This window comes from Microcebus murinus, chromosome 19 (assembly GCF_040939455.1).
Source record: "Microcebus murinus isolate Inina chromosome 19, M.murinus_Inina_mat1.0, whole genome shotgun sequence".
Classification (NCBI taxonomy): domain Eukaryota; kingdom Metazoa; phylum Chordata; class Mammalia; order Primates; family Cheirogaleidae; genus Microcebus; species Microcebus murinus.
In genome coordinates this window covers 29219948-29235896 of record NC_134122.1, presented here as the reverse complement: position 1 = coordinate 29235896, position 15949 = coordinate 29219948, and the positions used below count along the sequence as shown (strand labels likewise).

Below are 15949 nucleotides of genomic sequence, written 5' to 3'. Positions count from 1 at the left end.
TGTGAGGTTGCTGTGAGCTAGGCTGACGCCACGGCACTCACTCTAGCCTGGGCAACAAAGCAAGACTCTGTCTCAAAAAAAAAAAAAAAAGAACTGCAGTAAATATAAAGGTGAATATGGCACAGGCTACCCCCAAAATGAGCCTAATAGAAATAGTGCCCCTGTGGCTTTCCTATGTCATGAGCCTAATAGAAATAGTGCCCCTGTGGCTTTTCCTATGTTTCCTATAGTGTTTGCTTCCTGTCTTTGGTCTTGTTTCTACTCATCCGCTTCATATTGTGTCTATCTTTTTATCCTCTATGCACACCCCAAGGCCCAGCCAAAATTAGGTGCTCAGTGCATCTTTGAATGAATGTGAATTTTTCTTGGGTCTTACAATAGTGGTCATTAGGGAGCCAGTTTCCCAAACTGAGGTTTTTCTCAAAGTTTACAGGCTCATACCTGTAATCCTAGAATTATGAGAGGCCGAGGCAGGAGGATCACTTAAGCTCAGAAGTTCCTAGACCAGCCTGAGCCAAGAGCCCCGAAAGTCTGAGGTTGCTGTGAGCTATGATGACACCACAGTACTCTAGCCCAGGTGACAGAAAAAAAAAAATTGAAAGATCTTTGCAAACGTGAAAGGTCTTTGGATGATAATTCACTGCCCTCTTCACTATTATTTGCTTTATTCCCGTTTATTCAACACATATTTATTGAGCATTCACACTGTGCCAAGGGCTGTGCTAGGTGCTGGATAAACAAGAAGTAGTCTCTGCCCTCGTGGAACTTACATTCTAATGTACATTAAACCACTGTGGATCAAGGTGAAAAGAATGTGAAAGTCACTTCCCAGTCCCCTCACTGCACAGAACACTGAAGGTGGAGGAGTTAGCACCTTTATCCTTCCCATGTTTTGATTGCCTCTCACTGCTAAGCTTCTCATTGCCCAGGACCCTATGTGGCAGGCTTTCCCCCAGGGTCACTCCTAGAAGATGGTTTATCTAAATAATATTTAAAATATTGGACTCTCTCTGCAACTAATGGGACAACAGCTCTTTTTTAAAAATCCCATTAATAGTACCTATTATGATGTATTCCAGTGTCTGGGTGTGTGATAAAAGATCCAGTTATCTACCTTCTTGCATTATAAGAGTCAGCACAGGCCCTGGAAACCCTGGTACTAATAATTTCGTTGCAGGACTTCAGGGTTCTAGATTTCTGGGGGGTGTTAGACTGGTCCCTAAAGTGATGTGATCCCTGCCCAGCTTTCCACCCTCCTCTTTCCGCTATTTTCAGCCCTGGGGCTAACCGCCAAGACACAGTACCACGCTTTCCTGGGGCAGCCTCCGTGGAGGAAGGCATAGATCAAGGCACCCGGGAAGATGAAGTTGTGGGAAGAAGTCCCTCGACTCTGCAAGGACCTCCCCGAGCGTGCGCACTAGCGCCCCCTCCGACGCCGACCGTGCTGGGAGGAAGGGGCGGGGCGTCGCCGGTCGCTCCTGCATCCGCCGGACGCCGGAAGTGACTCTCCGCCCCTGCCACTGGGCCATGGAGACTGTGGCACAGTAGAGTCTGGTTGAGGCTTTAGGGGCGGCGGCCATGGAGGCCGTGCTGAGCGAGCTGGTGTCTGTGGATGACTTGGTGGTGAGGCCTGGCCCCGAGAGAGGGCAAGGGAAGATTCGGAGGGCGGGTCCTGAGGAGAGTCGGGCATTGGCCAAACGCTCTTCCCGGCATCGGCCTGGCTAAGGGGAGCCGAACTACGGCTCCCGGCAGCCTCCGCAGCGTCCGGCCTCTGCTCGAGGGCCCACTTTGCTCCGGAGGCTAGTGGGAGTTGTAGTTTCTTGAGCCGCCACTCCTCAATCTAAAGGCCTGCAGTCTGACGGTAGAAAGACTGATGGGTTCTGGGTTCGTGCAGGAGTTGGGAGCTCGGGGTGCTCCTTCAGTGCTGAAGGAGTATACCGACCATCATAAAGTTTCAGATATCACTGTGTCTGGCGCGGTGCTAAGTGCATTGCATGCCACATCTGAATCTTTGTAGCTCTAGGAGATAAGGCACTATTTCTGTTCCCGTCTTGCAGATGGGAAAGAGCCGGACCCGGCAGGGTGGGGCAGGATGGGGCCAGCCGTCTCAGACGAGGACCGCGTGGGCTGTTGTCGAACAGTTCTGACAGCGTGTTTACTGTTCAGCCACTCGCGGTCAGCTGCTCTGGGAGTGGTGCCTGGGGCTGCTACCAGGTGGCATCTCCGCTCGGTACCACTAGGGGGCGGGAAATCGAGGGGGCTTCTGTCCACAGAGCCAACTCGCCAGCCCTGGGGAGCAGAGTGCCTGGATCCCAGGGATGTAGATAGCAGAAGCTGGGCTGCCAGGTACCAAGACCCGCGAGGGAAATGGGACAGAGACAGGAAGATGGAGTGTAACTGGAAACGGACACCATGTCCAGTTTGAGAATGGTTGACGCCCTTCATTTCTAAATGATTCCTCTCCTCCCCTATGGCAGAAGTTTGAAAAGAAATTTCAGTCTGAGAAGACAGCAGGCTCGGTGTCCAAGAGCACGCAGTTTGAGTACGCCTGGTGCCTGGTGCGGAGCAAATACAATGATGACATCCGTAAAGGCATCTCGCTGCTCGAGGGTGAGGTGCTAGGCTACCCAACTCTCCCCTTCCCGACTGCCATGGGGAGCTGCTCTTCAACATGGGCCCTATAAACAGTCACCAGCAGTTACTTCCCTTAAACTTACTGCAGCAAAGGGCTGTACTTAGTCTTATTCTCCCAGTGAACTGTTAGCTAATTACCACCCACCATTGTCTTGCCAATCAGAGTCATAGCATGCCAGTTCCCACAGGACTGTCGTGATCTGGTAGAGAAAGTGACTTGTCTGAGGTCACACAAATAATCAGTGGCTGAATTAGAACTAGAAGCTTCTGTCCTGTGAGTCGCAGTCCCATGCTCCTTGCCCCCCACCATGTTGCTTAGCCAGCAGCTATTGAGAACCTTTTGTGGGGATGGCATAGAAGAGGCACAGAAGACTGTCCTAAAAAATTGTGAGCAGATGGTGCTTTGGGATTGGAATCCTATTTTCCATTGGTTTGTGGTGGGTCATCATTTGTTAAGAGGCCACAATACTTGACCTTTAAATTTCTCTTTACCCTGTACCCCCTTTCCCTTGGTCAAGTAATCATTTATGAGCACACAATCTGTGTGCAGTCACCCCTTGTTATATGTGGGAGATTGGGGCCAGGACCCTCCGAGGATACCAAAATACACAGGTGCTCAAGTCTCTTGTATAAAATGGTATAGCATTTGCATATAATGTTATGCACATCCTTCTGTATAGTTTAAATCATCTCTAGATTACCTAAAATACTTAATACAATGTCAGTGCTGTGTAAGTAGTTGTTATATTGTTTAGGAAATAAGGACTAGAAAAAAATCAGTACATCTTCAGTACAGACACAACCATCTTTTTTTTCCCCTCCTCAAGTATTTTCAATCCTAGGTTGGTTGAATCCACAGATCGGAACCAAAGGGCTGATTGTACTAGCAACGAATGCATATCGTAAACCTGTAAAAATAAGAACCTTTCTTAATGCAAATATTCTCACCCTACTTTTGTCTGTTTAGCTAATTCAGATTTTTCAGGTTTATTCTATAGCAGGACACAGCTGTAGAAGTGGTCTAAGTGTTGCCATTCTAGTTGAGGAGACAGTACAAAGTAGTCTCCTCAAAGTAATATACTTGGGAAGATTTATAAACACCTGAAAACTACTTAGCAACACATTCTAGTGCTTAGAGTACAACCAAGCACATAAGCTTCTGGGAAGTCACTGAATTAAGAAAGTCAGGTGGGGTCATTCAGGGAAGGCTAACTGAAGGTGAGTTTTGAGGTGATTTTTTACAAGGGTAGGGAGTGCAGACTTATTTTTAACAGCGAGGCAGTATGGTTTGAAACACAGCAGGTACCAAAACTGGGTAGAGCTGCCTTTTGACTCCTCCAAGACCTTGATTTCCTGTCAGTTCATGTGTTCGGGCGAGAGTTGACTTTGATACTGATAACGTGATGATGTCTGTTGCTGGGGTGCTTAGGCAGCCTTGGGCAGGGTCCACCCTGCCCCAGAGCTCTGGCTGGGAGCTGGAACGGAGGCTCAGGACAGCGACTTCCCCAGGATCGCAGAGAGAGTCAGAGAGTGGAAGGGGTCTTTGGGACATAGTATTAGGAAAAGAAAAAAGCAGTTTTCACCCTTCCCCTCCCCCTCTGCAGAGCTGCTGCCCAAGGGGAGCAAAGAGGAGCAGCGGGATTATGTCTTCTACCTGGCTGTGGGGAACTACCGGCTCAAGGTGAGGCAGAAAGGGCCCCTTCTTCCCTCCACCCTACTTAGGTGGGCTGTAGTGCCTTCTTACTTCCCCCGGGGTAGAGCCCCAGACATCAGGAAGGCTGAAGAAGGGCAACGGGCAGGGGGTGGCGTCAGGTACAGAGGTGCAGCGTGGTATCAGACCAGGACTCTGAGGGAAGGTGAGAGAGGATCAGGGTGCCAAGGGTGTGGGGAGCAAGGTGACGTCAGATTGGGGTGCAGCCCCGAGCCCTGGGCTGTTATCTTCCCCAGCTTATCACCCCTACACAGTTGGGGCTGTTTGTGGACTCTACTCCTTGGGGTGGGGCTGGAGTGAGGGCGCAGATGGAGGGAGGAGCCCCCAGGGCTCGAGCAAGGAAGGCCTGGTGGGCAGGGGGAGCGGTAGAGCCCTAGCCTGTGGATAACGTGTATGTGTGTATGTGTGTGTGTGTGTGTGTGTGTGTGTTTTCTCCCTGAGTATAGGAATATGAGAAGGCCCTAAAGTATGTTCGAGGGCTGCTGCAGACAGAGCCCCAGAACAGCCAGGCCAAGGAACTGGAACGGCTCATTGACAAGGCCATGAAGAAAGGTGAAAGCTGCCTCTCCGTTTGTTAAGTCCTCCTCCTTCCTTCTTGTTTGGACCGTTTGGTCTCTCTTTAAATGACCCCCCTCCAAGCAGTCCCTCCTCAACACCCCCAACCCTTGGAGGCCCTTGTCCTGTGACTCCAGGTAGGGTACACGCTTCTGTTGAGGGGCAGGGCCAGGGGGAAGGTGATGGTTAGGGTCCCTGCAGGGATAGGGGCTGGGTTCTTGACAGTGTCCCTTTTCCTTTCCCCAGATGGACTAGTGGGCATGGCCATCGTTGGAGGCATGGCCCTGGGCGTGGCAGGACTGGCTGGACTCATCGGACTTGCTGTGTCCAAGTCCAAATCCTGAAGGAGACTGCACCTTCTCTGCCCAGGGTGATGTGGGAGCCCATGGAAGACACTGGAAGAGGGGCCCGTCCGTCTTCACTGTCCCTTCCCACTTCCTCCCCTGCACCCCTGCCATGGGCCAATGTGGCCTTCAACTTCCACTGCCCTGAGACCTGTCCTTCAGCCCCAGATCATGTGCTTTGGGATGAGTGTAAATAAAATTGGGCTGTGGCTTGGGAACCTCTGCGTTGAGTTGGGGGAGGGGCTTCCGCTGGGCACAAGGGAGGGGGGCCACTCATGGTCCTTTCCTGCTGCTACCCTCCAGGCTAGGGGGGTGTCCTCCTTTGTCCCAGAGCAGCCCAGACCCCACACCCTTCCTTCCTTTCCTCCCCCACGTCCCTTTTCATGGCCCTAGGATCCTGGGAGGGAGCAGTGACCGGAGGAGGGAAGGGCAGAGCTGCGGGCACAGGATGGGATTTATGCCTCCCGTCTCCTCTGACCCACTCGGCTGCCTCTCAGCACCTGGAGTTTTCCATACTAGTGGCCCCCCTCAGCTTCCTCCCACCCCCCCTTCCCTCCCTTTGTCTTCCTGCACCCCTGTTTCTCCCTCCCTCATCCTCCTCAGGGGGAGGGTGCCTCTTGGGGAAGGAAACTGGCATTGGCATGGGGTGGGCAGGGCCTTGGGAGAGGTCGGGAGCCCAGGGTGCCAGCTCTGGCCTGTGGGATGGAAGGTTGACCCGTCCCCACCCAGCCTGCTGTGCCCCACACCCCCTCGTGCCAGGCTCCGCGTGGGCCTGTTTGGCTTCCCTGCATACCTCTCGTTCCACAGCCCAGCTGGGCAGCGGGGAGGAGGCACCTGAGGGGAGTACAGAGGAGCCTGATTCGTGAAGGGGGAACAGGGAGGTACAGTCCAGCTCAATGATGTCCCCTGTGGCTGGGTGTGCAGGATCAGCCCCTCAGGGACTGAGCCCCAGCGCCACTTGCCAGAAGGGAACCAGGGCTGTCCCAGCTCTGACCCTGGGGCAGAAAATGAAAGTGTCCACACTGGGACAGGTCGGGCTTGGGGACCCAGCAGTTTCTAATCCATCATAATTAACACAGCTGGTGTTCCTGATAATTCTGAATGGGTCACATTCTGGGCCTGTGATCTACCTCGGGCCCCTTGGCAGCAGGATCAAGCTCGATGATGAGAGTCAAAGATCAACTCAGTGAGGGGGAGTTAGAGATCTGGAGAAAAGTGATATGTTGGTGGCCTCACTCAACCCTGCGGCACTCAGATCCAGGACAATCCCCAAGTATGGAGCACTTGGTATGTTTGGGGAGCTTGGATCTGTGGTCCCAATCCCTGTGACAGCCTATGAAGTGAGCATTGGTATCTCTAGTTGACAGAAGCAGACACGAGCTCAAAGGGAAAGAAGTGCCTTCCCCAGTCACCTGGGTCAGTGGTGGGGTCGAGCTGAAATCCAGGTGGGTTAGACTCCAGAACTGCTGGTCTCTCCCACCTTCCCGCCTCCTCATTCAACGGTAATCTTCCTTGGAGACTCAAATGTCCCAACTCCTAGGTCCTTGAGTGTCTTGGGTTGTCCTCCCCACCCTGAGAGGGTGGCACTGCAGCCCCCCTGCAGGCTACTTGTGGGCTGGAATTCATTCTCATCCTCCCTTGCTTCTGTCTCTCAGTCACCTTTTCTCCTGTCCCTCTGATCCGTTCCGGGCCCCCATGAAAGCTCACTCAGAGCTGGAGCTTCCCCTTGGCTCCCAGTGCCTCCCTGGAGGCTCCTCCTTGGCTGTTTCCGTCTGTCACTCCTGGTAAGTCCACTCCCCCCCACCCTCGTGGGGCGGGGAGTCAGGGCAGCCCAGAGGCTGGGGGGAGGAGGTGGACTTTTGGCCGTTTCATTTATTCCCTCCATCTCCTCGTCAACAGCCGCGTGTGCTGGGCTCACTCCTCTGACCTGCCAGGAAGCAGAGAGACCCGGAGAGAGGGAGGGACGCAGAACCTGGAGACAGACCTGAGCCGAGGAAGAGGCAGGCAGAGGCTGCAGCTGGACTCGTGCCCTTCCCCTCCCTCCCTCCCAGCCTGCCTTGGCACCCTCCTGAGCCAAAGCCCCTTCAAGTTCCCCAGGGGCTCTACCCTCCCCCTCTCTGGGGCACCAGCCCCTCAGGGCCCTGCGTCCCACCATGTCGGTGGCCGTGGAAACCTTTGGCTTCTTCATGGCAGCCCTGGGGCTGCTGATGCTGGGGGTGACCCTGCCAAACAGCTACTGGCGAGTGTCCACCGTGCACGGAAATGTCATCACCACCAACACCATCTTCGAGAACCTCTGGTATAGCTGTGCTACTGACTCAATGGGAGTCTACAACTGCTGGGAGTTCCCGTCCATGCTGGCCCTCTCTGGTATGGGGTGGGGAGAGCTTCAGGGTGCAATGGGGGTGGGAGGTTGGAGAGATTCCAGGGGAGGCTGGGTACTGCCATAAGGATACAGGGGCCCTGGGTCGAGCTCTGGGATCTGGGGTTCTGTACCCAGGAGTGCTGGGGATGGCCCCTATCTGGAATTGGAGTGGAGACCTTGTCACACATAGCCCCCTGCCCTGTGTGACACTCTTATCTTAAGGGTAATAGGTGCGGGCACCGGAGTCAGACTGCCGGGGGCGACTTCTGCTTCTACTGACTCTATGCCTCGGGCAGGTGGTAAGACGAGTTTCATCTTAACCCATCTGTAGGACGAGGATGGTAACAGTCCCCATTCACAGGTGGTCAAGAAAGTACAAAACGTTAACATGATGTTAACATACATGCACTCAACACAGTTTAGCATTTTATTTTTGGGGTAGGCAGAGTGAGGAGGTCCCACCTCAGATTCTTGGTAGTTGATGCACTTCTAGTCTCAGTAGTGTCCCTAGGCATCTGCGTGCTGGGACGTTGGTCTCCACGTCTGCTTAGTTCTAAAGGTCTCTTGGGAAGGCCTGGTTCCAGGGCAAGGGAGGTGTCTTGCAGGACTGGGCATCTACTGTAAGGAGGAGGCTTGTGTATATGCATATGTGTTTGGGGTTCTCAGGACAGTGTCATTTTTGAGGTTCCTAGAGTGCTGGAGCCTACAGCTTTTGGGGCCCAGAGCAGTTCTCTCTGGTGGCTGCAGCATCTTCCTGCTTCCTGCTCACTCCCTGGGACTAGCCCTCCCCATGATTTTCCCAGGGGAGTCTCTCTTTGGTCGGCCCCATGCCAGAGACCAAGAGTCAGTGGCTGTGAACCATAGGTAGTGCCACTCCCCACCCTCACTGGGTCCTTCGGGGCCAGCCTGCTCACCTGGCACCATGCTGTAGGTACCCCGTGGTAGGGAAGGAACTGAAGCCAACACTAGGTATGAAGCAGTGTTCCTTGAAATTGCCCCCTTAAATGTCAGAGATGCTACAAGCAGTTAGGGGTCCAGTTAGGTCTCTTGTGCCCCCAGCAGTCCCAAAACCTCCTGAGGCTGTGACAGGGGCTGTTTCATCCATCTCTCTAGGACTAACTGCAGGGCAAGTGCACCCCAAACCCCTGTAAAGGCTGAGTACAATCTGGGCCAGAAGCTCAGAGTGCTGGGTGGCCAGAAGTGACACTGGAGGCAGCTAGCTCAGTAGCCAGGGCCAGCCCCACTTCACCCACCCCTCAACCACACCGTGGTGTCAGGAGGGGACTTTGCAGTGAGCCTGTGCACCAGAGAGGGGCCCTACTTGGAACCGCTGCTCTTAGCCTGAGAGACGACACAGGTGTGCATGAAAGACAGGGGCCATAGCCCTTATGTGGCAGGGGCAGAGGGTGGCAGGTTCAGGGCCTTGTGCTAGGTACTGCCACCCACATATTTTCCTGATGTCTGCAATAGCCCTGCTGTTGGGGGCAGCAGGAGGAGACCTCCTTTTACAGAAGCTGAAGAAACCTGGCAAGGTTAAGCCACCTGCCCAGAGTCCCACAGGTGGTAGAGGGGGTGCTGGAATTCAGACTTCATGGCTGGTTGTGGTCCTGAGGGGGTCTGTCATCTAATCATCTCCCAGCTGTACAACCTGACCCCTAGCCACTCAGCCCATGTGCTTCAGGCCCTTTGATAATCTCCCTTTGACTGCTGGAGCTTCCTGGGGATTCAGAGTCAGGGTGAGGGGAGGCCAGAGAGTGGCTGGGAGTAAGGATGTACTCCCAGAGAACTTTGTCCCTCCTCCCTACCCCCCAACTTGGGGCCACTTTACCTCCTCCTGGCAGGGACTCAGCCTTTCCCCTTCAGCACCTATGGTACTGCCCCACCCAGGAAAGGGGTGCAAGGTCCTTGGGAGTGCTTGCCAACTATCAAAGTCAGAGAAGGGAGGAGAGGGCCAGAGAGGGAGCCAGCAGCTTCTCTCGGTTTTGAGAAAGGGGAAACTGAGGCATTGAAAGTTTTATGAGCTAAGCCAAGAGTGGTGGTTCACACCTGTAATCCCAGCGACTCAAGAGGCTGAGGCAGGAGGATTGCTTGAGCCCAGGAGTTCAAGACCAGCCTGGACCATATAGCAAAACCTCATCTCAGAAAAAGAAAGAAAATGAGCTAAACTGATTTGGATGAGTCCTGGGCCCAAGTATCCACCTTCCAGATCAGAAACTGCCCTAGACCCTCTGCCACAGGCACTGCTGCCCCCTAATGGTTACTCCAGGAAGAAACAGCTTACTGTGTCCTGCACTGTGCTGGGCACTGTGGCGGGACTTGGAGAGGAACCAGGTGTGGGAAAGGGGCAGGGTGTTCAGGTACAGTGTCTATAATGCACGGCACGCAGGAGCAATATAATCCAGCAGCAGCTCTCATCAGGGTGGCCCTGCACTTAGATTGTCACAGCCTGGGAGCAGGGGTTGCTCCTGGCACCCAGTGTGTAGAGGTCAAGGATGCTGCTAAATGTCCTACAGTGCACAGGATGGTCCCCCAGCATAAAGAATCATCTGGCTCAAAGTGTCTGCAGTGCTGAGGAGAAACCCTATAACAGAGGGACAAGCAAAGTGCTCCTGGTGCTGGGGAGGACGGAGGGAGGAGGGGAGCTGGCAAGAGGGGCTGAGATTCATAGGGAAGGATATGTAAGTCCTCAGTGGAGTAGGCGGGAATGGAACCCTGGGGGAAATGAGAGGATTTGGGGGCTTTTGGGGACAAGAGAGGAGCAAGAAGATGAGGGGTTGTCAGAGGCTGGCTGAGTGGGAGAGGGGAGGAGATGGAGAGACTGATGCTGTGCCCCCTCCCCAGGGTACATCCAGGCCTGCCGGGCACTCATGATCACCGCCATCCTCCTGGGCTTCCTCGGCCTCTTTCTAAGCATAGTGGGGCTGCGCTGCACGAACATTGGGAGCATGGTGCTCTCCAGGAAAGCTAAGCTGGCAGCCACCGCGGGGGCCCTACACATGTTGGCTGGTAATTGGGGAAGGTGATGGGTGGGGGGCTGCACTGCAGTGAGGGTTGGGGTGGCCCTTGGCCACAGACCCTGGGTTGTCATCATCTCCAGACCCCCGCTTGTGGCATTGCCTTGCCTTCCCTTAGCATTGACACCTGCCCTTCCCCTGCTCACCGTACCCCCCAATCCCTTGGCTCAAATCAGCCCATCAGCAGTGATTCTTGAGCTCCACTATGAGCCAGGTGTGGGGAGGACTTCAAAGGTGAGAGTGAGTGTCTGCCTCCCAGAGCTTACATCCTGGCTGGGCGACCAGAGTTAGACACACACACACACACAGCGCACAATAACAGTGTGCTGGCCATCACTTTGCAACTTCTGTAACATTTCTGCACACATCACCTCACAATAAGCCCTTGACATAGGGTGGGTATTGTTTTCCAGAGGTAAAAGTTCAGGACAAGCCCCCAGTGGGTGGAGTGGTGCCAGCCCAGGGGTCTGCCTGGCTGTGGGCACTCCCTGCGCCCAGTGGCTAAGGCCTGTCACAGGCCGCGAGGGCTTTGGGAGGCAGGAGGACAGGGCAGGCAGGGCCCATTGGGACGACTCCTGAGGTGGCCGGGCTTTCAGAGGTGGGTGGGATTTGGATGCAGCACATTCCAAGTGAGGAAATGATGTGATGGAGTGAACTAAGCAGGTATGGGACCAAGAAGAGGGGAGAGAGGCCAGACTGGTGGTAGGGGAGGAAGGTGGGATGGAGTTAGGGTCCTGAGTTCTAGACTGGGGAGTTTACTGTTGACCCCAGGAAGTGGGAAGGTTTATAAACTGGGGCAGACAGGAAGGCATTGGATGAAATTGCTGCTCTGGGCAGCCCCGGACTTCCCCTCCCCGATAAACCCTGCCCCCTGGACCACCGTCCTCCTCCCGCCTCCGTAGGTGTCTGCGGGATGGTGGCCATCTCCTGGTACGCCTTCAACATCACCCGGGACTTCTTCGACCCCCTGTACGCTGGAACCAAGTGAGTGAGGGCACCCCGTTCTCGGGGCAGCGGGTGGGACTCGGCCCTGTCCCCCCAACCCCCAGCCGGCGCCTCACCTCCAGCTCCCCCGCTACGTACTTGTCCCAGGTACGAATTGGGCCCTGCCCTCTACCTGGGCTGGAGCGCCTCCCTGATCTCCATCCTGGGTGGCATCTGCCTCTGCTCAGCCTCCTGCTGCGGCCCTGACGAGGACCCCGCCGCCAGGTGAGGGAGGGGCGAGTGCGTGGGGGTGGGGCAGGGGAAGCCGTCAGGGGGCGAGGCCGCGCCTCCCTCTGACCCGGGCCCCTCCCAACAGCCCCCGGCTCCCCTACAAGGCCTCCACGTCTGTGGCGCCCCTCTCCGCGTCGGGTGAAGAAGGCGACAGCAGCTTTGGCAAATACGGCAAAAACGCCTATGTGTAGGAGCTGCAGCCTGTGAGCCCCATTTTCCTTCCCGCTGCCCCAGAGGAGAGGGGTCGCCGCCGGGTCCCACCCTCCCAACAGCTTAAGGGGAAGGCCACGCCCCAGGCTCCACCCTGTACCCCAAGCCACACCCATCAACGGGCCCTCCTCTCCGGCTAGAGCCACACCCCGGCCACGCCCCCTTGCCTTGCGCTCCTGGGGCCTTCCAGGCCAAGAACCGCAGTGAGAAGTCCCTTTGGCTGGATCCCTCCCTCCTCATCCATCTTCTGAGCCTGGGCTCTGGGATGTGAAGGGAACGGAGGTGTCCCTGAGTGTGTGTATTGTATATAAATACATACATAAATAAATGTATATTATGACTGTTCAGGGGTTAAGGGTGTCATGAAGCAGCTAGCCAAGCAAGTTATCGGGGGTGGCACCAAGGGTCAATTCAGTTCTTGGACCCTAGACTGTCACAGTCCACAACCTTTGGGTTGCCACCTCCAGCAAAATGGATAAGGGGCTACAAGTGATTTCAGAAGTGGCACATAATTACTGATAAGAATCATCGAGGAGCAGATATGGGTGGCCCCAGCTCCAAGAACGTGGAAATACCGTGTTTCCTCAAAAATAAGACCTACCCATAAAATAAGCCCTAGCAGGATTCCTAAGCATTTGCGCAATATAAGCCCTACCCTGAAAATAAGACCTAGTAATGGGCGTGGCTACGCAGCGTATCTGCACAACCCAGGCATTTCGTTGCAGAGCAGTAAAGAAGACAAGCAGCCTTTCTCATCTGCCCCATCGTGACAGCTACTATCCCAGAGGTGACTGGAAAGGTGAGGGCAGCCCCACCAAGGTCAGCTCCCCGTCAGGTCCTGGCCATCCTGTGCATGCTGCAAGCTGAAGCTTTGAGGGGAAAATAACACATCCCCTGAAAATAAGCCCTAGGGTATCTTCTTGAGGAAAAATAAATATAAGACCCTATCTTATTTTCTGGAAAACACAATAGCAGAGATGGCCCCAGCTATCTGGGGATAACAAGCCTGTCCTTTTACTCTCCTCAGCTGTACAAGGCGACAGTTGGTCTAGAGCAGAGCTGCTTTACCTGGGCCCGAGCGTGGGTATCAACACTGCCAAGTCCTTTGAAATTCTGTGTCAGATTAACTGGGTCTAGTGCAAGCATGTATCTCTGTGGAAGATTCAACAGCTTCTAGAAAAGACTACGAAAGTCTGCCAGTGTGTGTGTGGCTTGACAGTGTCCAGCTCAGACGTGGTCCTGGGTTGTGGATGAGCTTGGTGCAGGCTTTAGTGGGCACTGGGAAAGCTGCACCCATTTGAGATAGAACAATAAAGCCACCAGAACAAAGCCTGACATCCTGTGAAGAGGAGGGAAGGGGCCCTTTCCCAGCCAGCATCCTCCACAGCACTGACTAGTGACCAGTCGCTTAGGGGTGCCCTGGGTTCTGACCACAGTCCCTTCCCCTTTTCTCCCTCATCCCATTAACTTGTTGGCATCCACCCTCTCCTGCAGAGAGAGTGCCCACATCCACATTCTGTGAGGGCTATCTGGCCCTGGTCCCAAGCACACCCACCCCCAGGATATTTTCACCAGGCTGGGCTTCAGGAACATCAAATTCATCACCTTCCACTGAAGCTGCAGCTCCTGTCACTATTGTTACCAGCATCACCAACCTGTCTGGTCCTCAGGCCTCAGACATGCCTTCCCATCAAGGCTTCCGACTGGGCTCCACACCCAGAAACACTGGTGCTTCCTGGGTGCTACCTACATAGATGGTCCCATGGCCAAGTCCACAAAAACTCATATATCCTACCCCTCCACACTCTGCTTTCATAAAGTGTGCAGGTGTCCCATAGGCCAAGTCCAGAGTCCATGTGGAAGGGACTGCACAAGAGCCCAGGCACTGGGAAGCATGTCTCATGGGAACCCTCAGTGCAACACTCTAACCCTGCCAAGTCCTGGGCCACGTAACTTGCTTTGTTAGCACAGATAGGGGACTTCTCTCTCAAAAATGAGACAGATGCCTTAAAAGTGTCTTACCACCCTGAAGGGCTACAAGAATGCCCTCCCACACACACAGTGAAGGACAAAAGCCAGTTACAACTTCTGACACTCCCAGGTGCCTCCAACACAAAGTCTCCTCTGTCCCACCCCACAGGCCTTCCTCCTTTTTTGAATGACAGCTCTGCTCCTCTCACCTGCTTCCCAGAATCCTTGGTTATCCTAATTCCCATCAATTAAAACCAATGCTGGCTGGGTGCTGTAGCTCATGCCTGTAATCCTAGCACTCTGGGAGACCGAGGCGGACAAATCACTGAAGGTCAGGAGTTCGAAACCAGCCTGAGCAAAAGTGAGACCCCCTCTACTAAAAATAGAAAAAAATTAATTGGCCAACTAAAAATATATAGAAAAAATTAGCCAGGCATGGTGGTGCATGCCTATAGTCCCAGCTACTTGGGATGCTGAGGCAGAAGGACTGCTCAAGCCCAGAAGTTCAAGGTTGCTATGAGCTAGGCTGATGCCACGGCACTCTAGCCTGGGCAACAGAGTGAGACTCTGTCTCAAAAAAAAAAAAAAAAACACCAACGCTAATTGAGGTCTTTGGGAGTAAGTCCCACATCTCTAGCCTTCCAGATCCTGGCACTAACCTCTTCTTCCCCTGTGTTCCCAGGAAAGGGTAGGGCTGCCCCTATCACATGACACTACATTTAGCTTCTAGAAGCTTTTGGCATAGTGTACATTTCCCAAAGACCAGGTGTCTCCCAAGGTAGGGAGTAAGTCTCCCCTAGCACAAAGGAAGCTGGCAAAAATTGTTCAAAGTTTTCCATGGGGGTTCCAGAGATCCTAGAATCAGCTTCCCAGAGGACATCAATGGGTGACAGTGGAGCCAACCAGCATCAGAGCAATAGGAAGCCCTTGGGGTCTGGCTCTGTCTTCTCAAGGTCATTCAGCGCATCACTGAGAAGACATCTCACGCCAAGCAGAACCTATGTGATTTTTTTTTTAATAAGAAGAGGCAAAAAAGCCTACAGCACCTGGTATTCCCAGACGGTCTACCATCCAAGTACTAACCAGACCCAACTCTGCTTAGCTTCCAAGATCAGACAAGATCAGGTGCGTTCAGGGGGATATGGCCGTAGACTACGTGACTCTTTGTAACAACAAAATATGAAACAAAATCAATGAAGTTAGGAAATAAACCAAGACAGTGTGAATCAGACAGGAGTTCTAAGGCAGAACGCCACAGAGCAGCTGAGGTGGTGTCATTCTGCCAGAAAATCTTTCCCACTTCTATTTTCTTGCTTGAGTGTACTTGGGGGAGAGGAAAAGATAAAGGGAAGGAAAGGCAGCTGAGGACCCCAGAAAGGACCCTTTCCTGGGAGAGGCAATAAGCCTAGGCAGGTGGTGGCAGCCAGCAAACTGGACACCTGGGGCCCAGTTATTGTCACTGCTAATGAACCATCCCAAGACTCATTGGGCACACACCAACTGTTTTATGATCCTGTAGGTCAGGAATTTAGACAGGCACAGCAGAGATGGCTTGTCTCTGCTCCATGTTTAAGGACACAGTCGAGAAGACTCAAACAGCTGAGGGTGACTCAATACCGGGGTCTGGGATTACGTGGAGACACCTCCACTCGCATGACTAAAGATCACACTGGGGCCAGGCGCGGTGGCTCACGCCTGTAATCCTAGCACTCTGGGAGGCCGAGGCGGGCGGATTGCTTGAGGTCAGGAGTTCGAAACCAGCCTGAGCAAGAGCGAGACCCCGTCTCTACTATAAATAGAAAGAAACTAATTGGCCAACTAATATATATAGAAAAAATTAGCCGGGCATGGTGGCACATGCCTGTAGTCCCAGCTACTCGGGGGGCTGAGGCAGAAGGATTACTTGAGCCCAGGAGTTTGAGGTTGCTGT

At 53.9% G+C, this 15949-nt stretch overlaps 2 protein-coding genes and 1 pseudogene across 6 annotated transcripts; 2 read left to right on the top strand and 1 right to left on the bottom strand.

Annotated features, from left to right (window-relative positions):
• Positions 1–1459: 1459 nt before the first annotated feature.
• Positions 1460–5462, top strand: FIS1 (fission, mitochondrial 1). The gene is made up of 5 exons (XM_012759226.3): positions 1460–1623; positions 2478–2610; positions 4239–4315; positions 4792–4897; positions 5147–5462. The coding sequence occupies exons 1-5, from the start codon at positions 1579–1581 to the stop codon at positions 5242–5244; spliced, it is 459 nt and encodes a 152-aa protein (XP_012614680.1). The 5' UTR covers positions 1460–1578; the 3' UTR covers positions 5245–5462.
• A 146-nt stretch (positions 5463–5608) lies between these two features.
• CLDN15 (claudin 15) lies at positions 5609–12393 on the top strand. 5 transcript variants are annotated; one of them, XM_075995362.1, is made up of 8 exons: positions 5609–6517; positions 6605–6689; positions 6900–7028; positions 7144–7614; positions 10451–10615; positions 11526–11607; positions 11716–11832; positions 11924–12393. In XM_075995362.1, exons 4-8 carry the CDS (start codon positions 7398–7400, stop codon positions 12027–12029), a joined length of 687 nt encoding a protein of 228 aa, XP_075851477.1. In that variant the 5' UTR covers positions 5609–6517; positions 6605–6689; positions 6900–7028; positions 7144–7397; the 3' UTR covers positions 12030–12393. The 5 variants fall into 5 exon arrangements, with proteins under 5 accessions (XP_075851477.1, XP_075851476.1, XP_012614674.1 ...); XM_075995361.1 differs by having other exon boundaries at positions 5609–6531; XM_012759220.3 differs by having other exon boundaries at positions 6605–7028.
• A 2660-nt stretch (positions 12394–15053) lies between these two features.
• LOC142862538 (uncharacterized) lies at positions 15054–15172 on the bottom strand (annotated as a pseudogene).
• Positions 15173–15949: the final 777 nt, after the last annotated feature.

Coding starts and splice junctions, on each gene's coding strand:
- FIS1 (XM_012759226.3), top strand. CDS start 1,579: ATGGAGGCCGTGCTGAGCGAGCTGGTGTCTGTGGATGACTTGGTG. Junction 4,316..4,791: donor TGGGGAACTACCGGCTCAAG/GTGAGGCAGAAA, acceptor CCCTGAGTATAG/GAATATGAGAAGGCCCTAAA. Junction 4,898..5,146: donor TGACAAGGCCATGAAGAAAG/GTGAAAGCTGCC, acceptor TCCTTTCCCCAG/ATGGACTAGTGGGCATGGCC.
- CLDN15 (XM_075995362.1), top strand. CDS start 7,398: ATGTCGGTGGCCGTGGAAACCTTTGGCTTCTTCATGGCAGCCCTGGGG. Junction 10,616..11,525: donor GGCCCTACACATGTTGGCTG/GTAATTGGGGAA, acceptor CCGCCTCCGTAG/GTGTCTGCGGGATGGTGGCC. Junction 11,833..11,923: donor GACGAGGACCCCGCCGCCAG/GTGAGGGAGGGG, acceptor CCCTCCCAACAG/CCCCCGGCTCCCCTACAAGG.